Raw genomic sequence first — 12,326 nt, 5'->3', positions numbered from 1 at the left:
CACACACACACACACACACACACACACACACATGGCCAAGGAGGGGGGCGGCAAGGCACAGGGGACGGCTGGGCCTGCTCCCTCCCTTACACATTCTCTTCTCCCAGACACCCTTGTCCACCCGGTGCTGCCCCACTCCCACCCCCAAAGACTGTCCCCATCCACAGGGCACCTTCTCCATCCCTTGTCACCCTGGCCTGCTCACCCTGCGTCTTCACATGCGCTTGGCTTATTTACACACTTCAAGGCCACGGCCAAGTCCTCCACTTGACACACTTACATCTTTCTCTCCTCTCCCTGGACCTTGACACCCTCTAACCCCTCTGCCACCTTCCTCTTCTCACATCCCTGCCCTTCCTGACCCCCACGTACACGCCTGCTCTCCCCTCTCACTCACCCCACTTCCTCTCAGCTCCCTTTCCTTTCTCTTGTCCCCCTCACCCCTCACATGCCCCTACTCCTGCCCCTTCCCAGTCCTGGAAGCTGAACTCTATACCCACAGAGCGGTGGACCAGCCTCTGAGGCCTAGTGGCAGGTCTGGTGTGAAGGGCTAGGGGCATCTTCCACAGATTCTAACTCCCGGCTGTTTGCCCATTACCACGGCAGTACTTCCTGTCTGCAAAGGAAGTGCCACCATGTTGGGCTAAGGGTGGCACCCAGGAAGCCTGAGGAAGGTGATCCGGGGAGCCAGGGGCCTACCATTCTTGCACCTGGCCAAGGGGAGCAAACAGTGACAGGGTCTCTCCTCCTCAGCACCCAACCCTTAACACAGCCCTTCTTTCCGGCCCTCACTCCTCCCTCCCTTTCCCCTCATCCATTCCCTCCTCTCCACCCCCCAGCTTCCTAGCCAACCTGGAGGTAGGGCCTCCAGGCAGAGGGGGGAGGAGGCAGGGCCACAAGGGTGTCTGAGTGTGGGGGGCAGGGGCGGGGGAGCAAGAGGCCCTGCGACTCTCCCTCCTCTCCCCTCCCACCCCTGCCTTCCCCCACAACCTTTGATTTCTCCGCGCAGGTGACCATGGACGTGTTGGGGGAGACAGGATCTCTTATGTGCTTCCATAACCTTCTTTTACTCCTCACCCTTTCCTTTCAGCGACCAAGACCTCCAACCACTTCCTGAGGGGGCCGCCCATCTGATTCTTGAAGCCTCCCCACAGCACTGGGGACACTGCCCACCCCCGTGGCTGGGGCAGCAGGGAAGCGGGGCAGGAGTTGGGGAGCTTAGCACAGTGGAAGAATCAGGCTGGGTTCAAAGCTCGGCCCCAGCTCTTAGATTTTCTGGCTCTTAAACTTGAGCAAATGACTTCATTTCTCTGCACCGCTGCAGGAAGAGGCAAGAGTCTAGGAGGTCGTGTGTGTGAAGCGCCTAGCCCAGGGCAGAGCCTCCTCTTCACCCCCCAGCGCCCAGACCCAAGCCTGGTTCAGGATGTGCTCAGTAATGGTTTGGGTGCCCTTTCCATCCGGCTGAGCCTATACCTTTCTCTGTGATGGTGGGAGGGAATCAGATGCCTTCCCTGGGAAAGACTTCAGAGAATGTGGATGAAAGCCCCTTGTGTGCACTCAGCCACAGGTGTGAAGGGAGCAGTGCCCGCCTTTGCCAGCTGTGTGGCCTCGGCCTTGTCGCTTCACTTCACTGATCCTGCTTCTTCACCTATAGACAAGATTCTCGAAAGGCTGCCCAGGAGGTGCCTAGAGTGGTCCTGGCACCTAGTAAGCACAGCACTTGGCAGTCATGATTTTTACCAATTATTATCATTGCTATTGGTAATCAAAATAAAACTAGTAACAGATGACGCACCCAATTTCTCCCGAGGCAGGTAAGATAAAGGACAGGAAAAAAGTCCCCTGGTCCAAGTGGCGTCCAAAGCAAGTGGCTACCATGCAGGTAAAGAAGCAGGAAAGTTAGAGGCTGTGGGGAGGAGAGGAGCTTAGAAAGCTTCTGGAGCTGAACCTCCTAGTGTGGGCTGGCGGTCATGGCCCACAGAGACTAGGAGGGCTCAGGGGATGGAGGGCAGGACAGTCCAGGGGATGCACAGCCCCCAGTCTGGTGGAAGAGAGCTACCCTGAGCCCTGGGGAGACAGGGGACACACATACACACTGTCACATACACGGAGGATGTGTTAGGGTGTCTGAGCTAGCTCCTGGTCCCAGAAGAAGAGGGTTGAAGTTACAAAGGTGATGGAAGCCACGCCACAGAACAGGGGCCCCAAACGTTTCGCTGAGCACCTCCTGTGTACCAGGCCCTGGATGAGGCGCTGGGAAGGAAGCCAAACACTGCCCCTCCAGAGAGCAAGGCCCTGGTCAGAGGTTCCTGAGGGGCCAGGGACACAGAGCCTGAAGGGGGAGCAGCCTGGGCAGCCATCTTGCCCTGGGCTTCAGAGGCTGGGGTGACCCCAGTGCTGGTCAGGGGTGGGTGCAGGGGCTGCCGTGGGAAGGGAGCTGTGGGTGTGTGGGACCACCCCCCCACCACACACACCGGACAGGCCCGACTAACGCTGGATTTGCCTTGCAGCTGAGCACAGTCTAACCGTGCCCCCTTCCTCCCCCAGGTGCCGCCCGCCCACCCCAGCCCACCCCAGCAGCGGGCTGGGAACTCCCAGCTCCTGGGCCCCCAGGGGGGAAGCTGGGCAGAGAAACTAAGCCTCGGGCTTGCCCCGGGGGAGCGTGGGAGCGTGTCTGTGCCCCCATCTGCTGTCCTGCCCCATCTGTGATGTCCCCTACCCCAGCCTCTTCCCTCTCTGCCTCTGTCTCCCCCACCGGGCTCTTTTGAGGCCCAGGGGGCGCTGCCTGTCTGCCTCTCCATCATTCCGTGTCTGACGCTGCCACCCTCTCTCTGTGTTGGCTTTTTTTGGGTTCTGGGGGTTTGGGGAAACTCAGCTGGACTCTTGCAAGGCCAGCGCAGAAAGGGGAGTAGTTCAGTGTGCTATCGAAGCTGGGGTTACCAGGCCCCAGGAGGCACTGAACCCCCTCCCCTGGGTCCCTGGTTCTAGGAGGGCAGCAGGCAGGGCTGGAGGGGATCCAAATGGTTCCTCCACCCCCCCATCCCTCCCTGGTGCCCCCACTAAGCAGAGCCGCCTCCCAGCTGGGGCTCCCCTCTCCTCAGCCCCTGCTGCACTGAGGGTGCCCCTTCCACTATGAGGGCTCTGTCCACCTGCCTGCACACCCCAACCTCCCTCTCCCCACCACCCTGTGTCTCTCTTGGTCTCTGTCCTCCCATGTGTCTCCCCCTCCCTGTGACTGTCTCCCCGACACCCTCCCTAGAGGAAAGGACCTGGGGGTGGGGGCTGATGCTACCTTCAGGGTGTGGGGAACCAGGAGTGAGGAAAGAAAGGAAAAGGGGGCGTGTTGCCAGAAAAGAAACAAAAGCAATTTAATCTTTTTTTTTCTCTTTTTTTCTTGCACATTTTTTTTTCAATTTGTTTTCTCTCTCTCTTCCGATGCTTAAAGTAGAAGTGGAGCAGAAAGGTAAACGCACTGTTACCAATGCTAACCCCTAACTCAGACTTTGTTTTACCTGTACCATACTTATGTGACCCGCCCTCCCCTCCGGCCCCTTCTTCTCCCCCACCCCTAACTTGGTCCAGTCGCTATCCCCTACCCTGCTGTCCCCCCCCAGTGGGGCCAGCCCTGGTGCGGCCAGGCAACTCCACCCTCCAGACACCTGAGGAAGCTCTTCTCTGAGCTCGGGCAGGACCTTCTGTCTCTCTCTCTCTTTCTCTCTCCCTGTCCCTCCTCATTCCTAGTCCCTCGCCCTTGCGGGGGGGGGACCTGGCCTTCTCTCATACTTCTTTTGCCTCCTTCAGGAGAAGTGTGTAAGCATCCAGGGCGGGTGGGGAGGGAGGGACCCCCTTCCCTGGCTCCCATTTGGGGGCGGAGGGCACTGGGTGAGCCGTCTCTCTCCTCTCTTCTTCCTGCCCCAACTTTTGTAACATGTGTCTGGTTCCGGGGAGGCAGGGTGGAGGGGACACCTTTGTTTTCCTTTTGGGGAGCAGATTCCTCCTCTCTCTCTCTCTCTCTCTCTCTCTGGCTCCTGGTGGCTTAAGTTCCTTCTGGTTTGGCGTTTCCAAGGCCCAGAGCTGTTTTGGAGCACGGAGCACCAGTTTCCCCCACCCCCAACCCCTGTCCTCCACCAGCTGGGGGCCCAGCCCTGGGGAGGGGTGTAAGCTGTCCCCAGCCCTGGGAGGGCAGCCTGCCAAATCGGGGCAAGGGGGCGGGGGCGGGCCTCACGGTGGGGGGAGCGACGGGCGGGGGAGCATTTTCTCTGGTTCTGAAATACTTGCGAAGCTGCAGTCAGGGTTTCTTCTGGGCTGTTGTGGTTAGAGGACCAGGGAGAGGGGGGTGGGGGAGGTACAGGCTGGGTCTGGGGACTTCCATGAGCACCGTAATTTCTTGCTGCCGCAGGTTAAACCTTCAGCAGAGGAGGGAAGCCCCCCGTGGTGTGCGGGGCTGCAGCCCAAAGGCTTGGAGGACTTGGATGTTGGGGATGGTCACTTCCTCCCCTGAAAGTTTTGGGAAATTGACAGTTCTGAGGCATGGGGCAGGGCTGGAAGAGATGACCTTTCAGGATCACTTTTGCCTTGAAATTACGGTGGTCTATGGAGCATCCCCTTTGAGGGAGGTGGGGCGGGGTCCCTCCGAGCTGCTCCCCTCCCCCTTTCCCCTCCCCCATCTCATAGATGCCTGGGCAGCCAGCCCACCACCCTGCCCCTCACTGCACCCCTCCACTCTCCCCACCTCTCTCTCTCCTGGAGTCTCTCCCACCCAGCACCAGACACTCTTCTTGCAGGCCCGGTGGTGGTTTGGATACGGCAGCCTGGGATCTTTTCTCTTCAAGGGGTGGGTGGGAGGGAACAGGAAGTATTGGGAGCTTGGTGCTGGGGAGGGGTCCTTGCTGGCTAAGGCCCCAAGCAGACCCTTCCTCACCTTCTCCCCTTTCCCCAGGGTAACCTCTAACCACATTTTCCTCCTCCATGCCCTTCCAACCAGGCCAGGTTCTGAGACCTCCCACTGCCCCCCTTACACACACAAACACATCTGCTCAGGCGTCACAAAGCTGGCAGGGGGACTCGGCTTGGGGAGAGGGGAGACCCAGGCACAGGAGGAAAGGGCAGAGGCCAGGTGTGCTGGACGGAAGGTGCAGGTCAACCCTTCACGGCACTGGGGACAGTGAGATGGTGGAGCCCCAGAGCTCAGGCCAGGATCCTTCTGGTTCCTGCCCACCTCTGTGCCCCAGGCTCCCCTATTCTTCCTAAAACAGGGCATGCCCCTGGCTGCTTTGTGCCTGGAGACCCTGGGGTCAAACTGTCCCTTATGCTGTGAAGGGAGGGCTGGGTATCCCCACCCACCCACCTAAGCCTGCTGAAGAGTGAGGCTGAAAGTGAGGGAGTGAGGAGCGGATCCTGCCCTGGCCCCGCTAGCCACTGGGGCTGCCCGCCCCCCAAGTCGGTGCCAAGTCCTGGCCCTCGCTATCCCCTTGGGGCCAGCTGCTTTGATGACAGGCCAAGCAGGAGCAGAGAATTCACTGCAGACTCTCACCCTGGCCTGTCCGTGGGTTCTGCTAGCAGGGAGGTGAGAGGGAGGCCCCAGCCATCCTGGATGGATGGATGCCACCACCGTGGGAGGAACAGGGGAGCCTGGTCACACTGACTGAAAGTCCAGACCCCCACTGGGTCAGTAAGGGGAGGCCAGGAATAGGTGGCACTGGGACGTGACTGGGCAAGGGTGGGCAGGCCATTGGCGGCCAACGAGATGCAGTTGAGGTTTTCCTCCTTTTCAGGGAATGGGGGGGTGGGGCGGGGGCCCCCCACCTTTCTGACATCAGCGCTGCCTTGGTCCCTCCTCCCGAGCCGGGGATGGTTGCAGGTAAATCGGGGTCGGGACAGGGGAGGTGGGGGGGGCCTGTTGGGGGCGGGCTGGGTCTTTATCCTAGCACCTGGTTCCCTCCCTTGCCCCCTGTGAGCTGGACCTGGGACTGCCCCCCCAAGGGACCCTCAGTCGGGCCTGGGCCTTGGAGTGAATTCTCTGCTCACCCCCCTCTCTCCTCGCCAGCACTAACCCTTTCTTCCCAGGTGCTCTCCAGCGTGACTCCCTTGGAGCCAGGACCTCGAGGAGGCCCCCTCCCCCACCTTGTCTCTCTTCCCTCCACACAGCTCTCCTTCCCCCTCCCCAACTCTCCTGGGAGTCCTACCCCTCCCCATGTCCTCCCCCCAACCCCTGTGCACCAGTGTCAGTGTCTGCTGCTGAATAAACCCCATGAGAGACCCTGCCGGCTGGGGGCAGGGCTGGGCACCCTCAGGAGGGGCCAGACTTTTCCAAAAACCCTTCCTCAGCTACTGATTTCATGGCTACTGGGTGTGGGGGTGCCTCTCCCACCCTGGAATAGGAGTGCACTCCTGAAGCCCACCCACAATGGGTACGGAAACATCATTCTACCTTGCAATTTTTGCAGGAGGAAGAAAATGGAGTTTAAAAAAAAAAAATTTGTCCTGGTGTGGTTGGTGAAGGATGGGACCCTTGACCCTAGCTCTTCCATAGGGGGCGCAGACGATGGTGAAGGGGCAGGGCTCTGAGTCCCTGGAACCTCAAAGTCACCAGTGGCTGCAGTGAGGAAATCTTTTCCACCCCCCCCCCCCCGCTTTAGGCACATGAGAACGTCTCTGGGATGGCTCTTGCCAAACCCCTTATCCCCAGCCTGTGGGGTCTCTAGCAGCCAGGGAAGGAAAGAGGGGCACCACCTCCCACCACTAACCCTGCTCTTAATGGCCTCCAGGGTTGACATCTCCAGGGAGAGGGGCAGCTGGGCGGGGCAGGGGTCCCAGCCCAGAAACCCCCTTCCCATCACCAGCCCTACCAAGCAACCGTGACTGCAGCAGCAGGAGGGGACAGCTTGGCTCCCCTCTGGCCTCGTGACCAACTTGCCTCTCTCTCTCCCCCTCCCTCGCCTCTGCTCCTCCTCTCCCCATGTCCGCCCCGCCCACCCGCCTGGCCCAGTCTTCGTGTGCCCAGGGACCCTGCAGAAAGTGCTGGAGCCCACCTCAACGCACGAGTCGGAGCACCAGTCTGGAGCATGGTGCAAAGACCCACTGCAAGCGGGCGACCGCATCTACGTCATGCCCTGGATCCCCTACCGCACGGACACGCTGACCGAGTATGCCTCATGGGAGGACTACGTGGCGGCGCGCCACACTACCACCTACCGCCTGCCCAACCGCGTGGATGGCACGGGCTTTGTGGTCTATGACGGGGCGGTCTTCTACAACAAGGAACGCACGCGCAATATCGTCAAGTACGATCTGCGGACGCGCATCAAGAGTGGGGAGACGGTCATCAACACGGCCAATTACCATGATACCTCCCCCTACCGCTGGGGGGGCAAGACTGACATTGACCTGGCCGTGGATGAGAACGGGCTGTGGGTCATCTACGCTACCGAGGGCAACAACGGGCGGCTGGTGGTGAGCCAGCTCAACCCCTACACGCTGCGCTTCGAGGGCACATGGGAAACCGGCTACGACAAGCGCTCGGCGTCCAACGCCTTCATGGTGTGCGGCGTCCTCTATGTGCTGCGCTCCGTGTACGTGGACGATGACAGCGAGGCGGCCGGCAACCGCGTGGACTATGCCTTCAACACCAACGCCAACCGTGAGGAGCCCGTCAGCCTGGCCTTCCCCAACCCCTACCAGTTCGTCTCTTCTGTCGACTATAACCCCCGCGACAACCAGCTCTATGTCTGGAACAACTACTTCGTGGTGCGCTATAGCCTGGAGTTCGGGCCACCTGACCCCAGTGCTGGTGAGGACTGCTCCAGTTTGCTTCCAACACCCCACCCCCAACCTTGGTCCCAGGGTGAGGAGTGCACTCTGACCTCTGGAGGTGGGTTTGGGGAGGCCCTGGATGGAGGTCAGTCACATAATGGCAATGTGACAGAGGCTGTTCTAAAGGCTTCACAGTTGACTCCTCTGATCTTCCATGAGACAGGGGCAGGGTTGTTATTGTCCCCGTTTTACAGATGAGGAAACCCAGCACTGGATGGCTGGGGAATTAGCTTACTTATTTGAGGATTTGGATCCAGGACTCTGGGCTCCTACTTAAGCTGCACTATGTCTCCCAGAGACCTGTACACTTTGAGCCCTGGAACCCCTTCAACCAAAACCTTGAGTGGAAGCCCAACATAAGTAAAACAGAACAAAGCTGAGCTGCTGATGTTGACTAGAACTGGTGGGGGGGGGGGTCCCTCTACAGTCTTGTTTTGCCCCCTCAGCTGCCCTAATCCAGCTCAGAGCAGCCCCTCAGCTCCAGGGAGCTGGGTCTAACCCAAAAGGAGGAACTGAGGTTCCCCAGAGGGACGTGGCCAGGTAAGAGAGACCAGAGGGTGGAATGCAGATGGGAGGTGGCTGTGTTCAGCAGCACCCAGACACCTCCTTCCTGGCCTCTGTGGTTGCTTTCTCAGATCTCAAGAGTATGAATGAGTAAATTTACCACCTTTTGATGCTTTAGATGGTCCCAGGGGTACAAGGGCCCTCTGTGGGCAGAGAGGCCAAGGGAGGTATCCCAGACCCAGTGCAGACCAGGGTATCTTTTTACTTGAGTAGGCGACGGAGACGCTAAGATGCCAGGGACTGCGTGCCCAGACACACTAGGGCAGCGCCTCAAGCAGGGGAGTAACCCTATCTCGTATCCTCTCTCCCTTCTAGGCCCAGCCACTTCCCCACCGCTCAGCACAACCACCACTGCCCGGCCCACACCCCTGACCAGCACGGCCTCACCCGCAGCCACCACCCCACTCCGCCGGGCGCCTCTCACCACACACCCCGTGGGTGCAATCAACCAGCTGGGACCTGACCTACCTCCAGCCACTGCCCCAGCCCCCAGCACCCGGCGGCCTCCAGCCCCCAATCTGCATGTGTCCCCAGAGCTCTTCTGTGAACCTCGAGAGGTGCGGCGGGTCCAGTGGCCAGCTACCCAGCAGGGCATGCTGGTGGAGAGGCCCTGCCCCAAGGGGACTCGAGGTGAGTACTGAAGCCAAAGTTACCTCCACCGCAGCTGGCTTGGGGAATGGCTACTACTGGTCTGGCCAGGGAAGGGACAGGGGACATGCCCAATCGCTCAGCTTAGCATAGATGCACTTACCTTGTCCATCTCTTGCCAATGTGGGCTTTATGCGGGGTCACATCTGATGTCTGCAGCTGGAGCCTCAGAGCCCCAGAGAGCTCCTAGAACACAGCAGCAGCTCAGACACTGCCCCCTCTCCACCCTGTCCCCTGCCTACAATACTAAGCACCTGCTGTATGCAGAACCTTGGGCGGACCCTGCAGGGAGCCCATGGGAGATGACTTGGGTCCTGGGCTTAGGCTGAAATGGAACAGGCCCAGGAGCAGCTGGTGACAAGACAGAGAGCAGCTGAAGTGACGAGAGGGTGGGGCCGGGCCCACACACTCCAGGGATCTGAGGGGAGGATCAGAAGAGGCTTCATGGGGGAAGTGGTGGGGCTTCCGAGATGGGCCTTGATAGAAGGTTCCAAACATGGTAGGCAAAGATGGAAGGGGAGCCAAGAGGGAGGGGAAGTAGGGGTGGCTTATGTCACCTTAGAGTGACACTTCTCTTGACTGTCTGGCCCACTTCATATCTGGTCTTCCGTGTTCCCCTCACCCACTCATCCCTCTTTGTCATCTCCTTTCTCCCTGCTTTGGCCCATTCTCCTCTCCTTCCCTGTGGCTCCCTTCTCTGTTTCTGTCCGTCTGTCCTTACAGGAATTGCCTCCTTCCAGTGTCTACCAGCCCTGGGGCTCTGGAACCCCCGGGGCCCTGACCTCAGCAACTGCACCTCCCCCTGGGTCAACCAGGTGGCCCAGAAGGTACCAGCAGCAGCTGCCCCTCCTAGGCAGGCCGTGTGCTCACACAGCAGGCCTTGGGCACAGCGGGGACAGTGAACAACTGGCGAGACAAACAGGGGCCAGCAGTTCTGGGAGGCAGGACTGTGGGGTCCACTCCTGAGCCTACAGAGGGAGCAGAGAGAGATGGGGAGGGAGAGGGCAGACAGGGAGAAGGGGCAGCAGAGAGAGGGATGAGAGGGGCTCAGCAGGCTGGGTCTGTGAGGAGGGACTGCGTGGGAAGCCAGATGGTCCCTGACAGAGCGCAGGGGCTGACACTCCCGCCTCACGCAGATCAAGAGCGGGGAGAATGCAGCCAATATTGCCAGCGAGCTGGCCCGCCACACCCGGGGCTCCATCTATGCGGGTGACGTGTCCTCCTCTGTGAAGCTGATGGAGCAACTGCTGGACATCCTGGATGCCCAGCTGCAGGCCCTGCGGCCCATCGAGCGCGAGTCAGCTGGCAAGAACTACAACAAGGTGGGGCCTGGCAGCAGGGCCAAGGGGGCAGGGGGCACTGCCCTGGGCACTTAGGAAATATCTAGCCTGGTACCACAGAGCTGCCACCCATGGTGATCAGAGAGGAAGGATGGACCCCAGGCCTACTAGGTCTCCCTTATGGGCTGCCCTGCACGGTCCTGGGGGTGGGAGATCCCTTAGGAGTGGCTCTTGCTCATGGCCTAGCCCCAGGTCAGTAGCAGAGGCAGAAGAGCAAGCTCCCCAAGGCCCAAACATGAGTGTCGGGGTTGGAGGAGTGGGGCTGGGAGGCCAGGCCTGACAGCACCTCCATCTCTTCCTGTAGATGCACAAGCGGGAGAGAACCTGCAAGGACTACATCAAGGTGAGGCCCAGGGGCTTCTGTCGGCCAAGGGGCATCGCACTGGGAGTGGAGGTTAGGACGGGACACAGACCCCAGCATGAGGAACTGGAGGATTAGGGGCAATCACAGCACTGCCCCCCAACCTTGCAGGCTGTGGTGGAGACAGTGGACAACCTGCTGCGGCCGGAGGCTCTTGAGTCCTGGAAGGACATGAATGCCACAGAGCAGGTGCACACGGCCACCATGCTCCTGGACGTGCTAGAGGAGGGTGCCTTCCTGCTGGCTGACAATGTCAGGGAACCTGCCCGCTTCCTGGCCGCCAAGCAGAATGTGGGTGAGTGCCACAGTTATGGTGGGGCAGGTCTGGACACAAATATTGAACAGGGGGGCCTGCCCGGGCTGGGGACCATGTAGCCCAGGCCCCTGGACTATGGACAGACCCCAACCATGTGTGCCCTGCCATTCCCTGTCCCCACAGTCCTAGAGGTCACAGTTCTGAACACAGAGGGCCAAGTGCAGGAGCTGGTGTTCCCCCAGGAGTACCCGAGCGAGAACTCGATCCAGCTGTCCGCCAACACCATCAAGCAGAACAGCCGCAACGGTCAGTTCGTGGGTCCTGTGCAGGCATCTCTGCTCCTCTTATAGAGAATAGCAGTTCTTAATTTTTATCAGGTTGAAGAATCTGAGAAGAGATCAGGACCCATAGCAACACAGACCTATGGGTCCCAACACACAGAGCCATAGCTGCACTCAAGTTAGTGTAACATACCAAGGGGTTCATGGGGACCCCACCCCCCCACCAAAGCCCCACAGAACCTAAGCCACTTTGGAGTATTTGGGGCTCACTCCTGGGCAGTAGCAGATGATCCTCATAGCTCGGGGAGGATTGTCCCATTTGAGACTAAGGCTCAGAAAGGTTAGGGAATTGCCCAAGGTCACACGGCAAGTGAGAGGTGGGCCAGGGACCCAGCCCTGTGTGTCCTGGTCCACTGCCCTACCATTGGAAATGCCTACAACTGAGCAGTGTTCCCGTGGAAAGGCTACCAAAGCCCCGCTTCCCTGGGCTACAGCCTGGCTTCGGAGGTCCCGAAGTATGGCTAGTATGAGTGGAGCTGTACCAGTCAGGGGCTGATGGCACCCCGCCGTGCCTGTCCTCCCCCAGGAGTGGTCAAAGTTGTCTTCATCCTCTACAACAACCTGGGCCTCTTCCTGTCCACCGAGAACGCCACAGTGAAGCTGGCGGGCGAAGCGGGCACTGGGGGCCCGGGCGGCGCCTCCCTGGTGGTGAACTCGCAGGTCATCGCAGCATCCATCAACAAGGAGTCCAGCCGCGTCTTCCTCATGGACCCTGTCGTCTTCACCGTGGCCCACCTAGAGGTGAGCTGAAGTGCCCCTCCCTCCGTGAGGGTCCCAGCATCCTCCATTTTCCCATGCTGTGTACCCCACCCCCACTGTGTGTTCACCCACCCCAAGAGCAAGTTACAACTCCTCCCTGGGGCACCAGCCTCCCAGCCCTCATCCAGCAGTTTGGGCCATTTATCCCCAGAGATCTTAGACTGTTGCCTGGAGCCCGAAGCCCCAGGCACTTCTCTTGTGATTGCCCCTGTCCCCGTAGCTGGGTTTGGGGGCTGGAGTGGGAC

At 59.9% G+C, this 12,326-nt stretch overlaps 1 protein-coding gene across 3 annotated transcripts in view; it reads left to right on the top strand.

The window, feature by feature from the left end:
- ADGRL1 (adhesion G protein-coupled receptor L1) overlaps positions 1-12,326 on the top strand; it is a 43,276-nt gene that overhangs the window by 21,803 nt on the left and 9,147 nt on the right. For 2 of the 3 annotated variants that reach the window (XM_064479911.1, XM_031437449.2), the window contains exons 5-12: positions 6,989-7,789; positions 8,692-9,006; positions 9,748-9,851; positions 10,161-10,346; positions 10,669-10,707; positions 10,837-11,020; positions 11,165-11,287; positions 11,849-12,063. In XM_064479911.1, the coding sequence (XP_064335981.1) occupies positions 6,989-7,789; positions 8,692-9,006; positions 9,748-9,851; positions 10,161-10,346; positions 10,669-10,707; positions 10,837-11,020; positions 11,165-11,287; positions 11,849-12,063 (1,967 nt within the window). Of the gene's footprint in view, positions 1-5,794; positions 5,861-6,988; positions 7,790-8,691; positions 9,007-9,747; positions 9,852-10,160; positions 10,347-10,668; positions 10,708-10,836; positions 11,021-11,164; positions 11,288-11,848; positions 12,064-12,326 lie in introns of those variants that run through there. The other variant, XM_064479912.1, reaches the window with a different exon arrangement.

The sequence above is a fragment of the Camelus dromedarius genome, chromosome 27 (genome assembly GCF_036321535.1).
Source record: "Camelus dromedarius isolate mCamDro1 chromosome 27, mCamDro1.pat, whole genome shotgun sequence".
Lineage (NCBI taxonomy): Eukaryota > Metazoa > Chordata > Mammalia > Artiodactyla > Camelidae > Camelus > Camelus dromedarius.
This window is presented reverse-complemented; position numbering and strand designations above follow the sequence as displayed.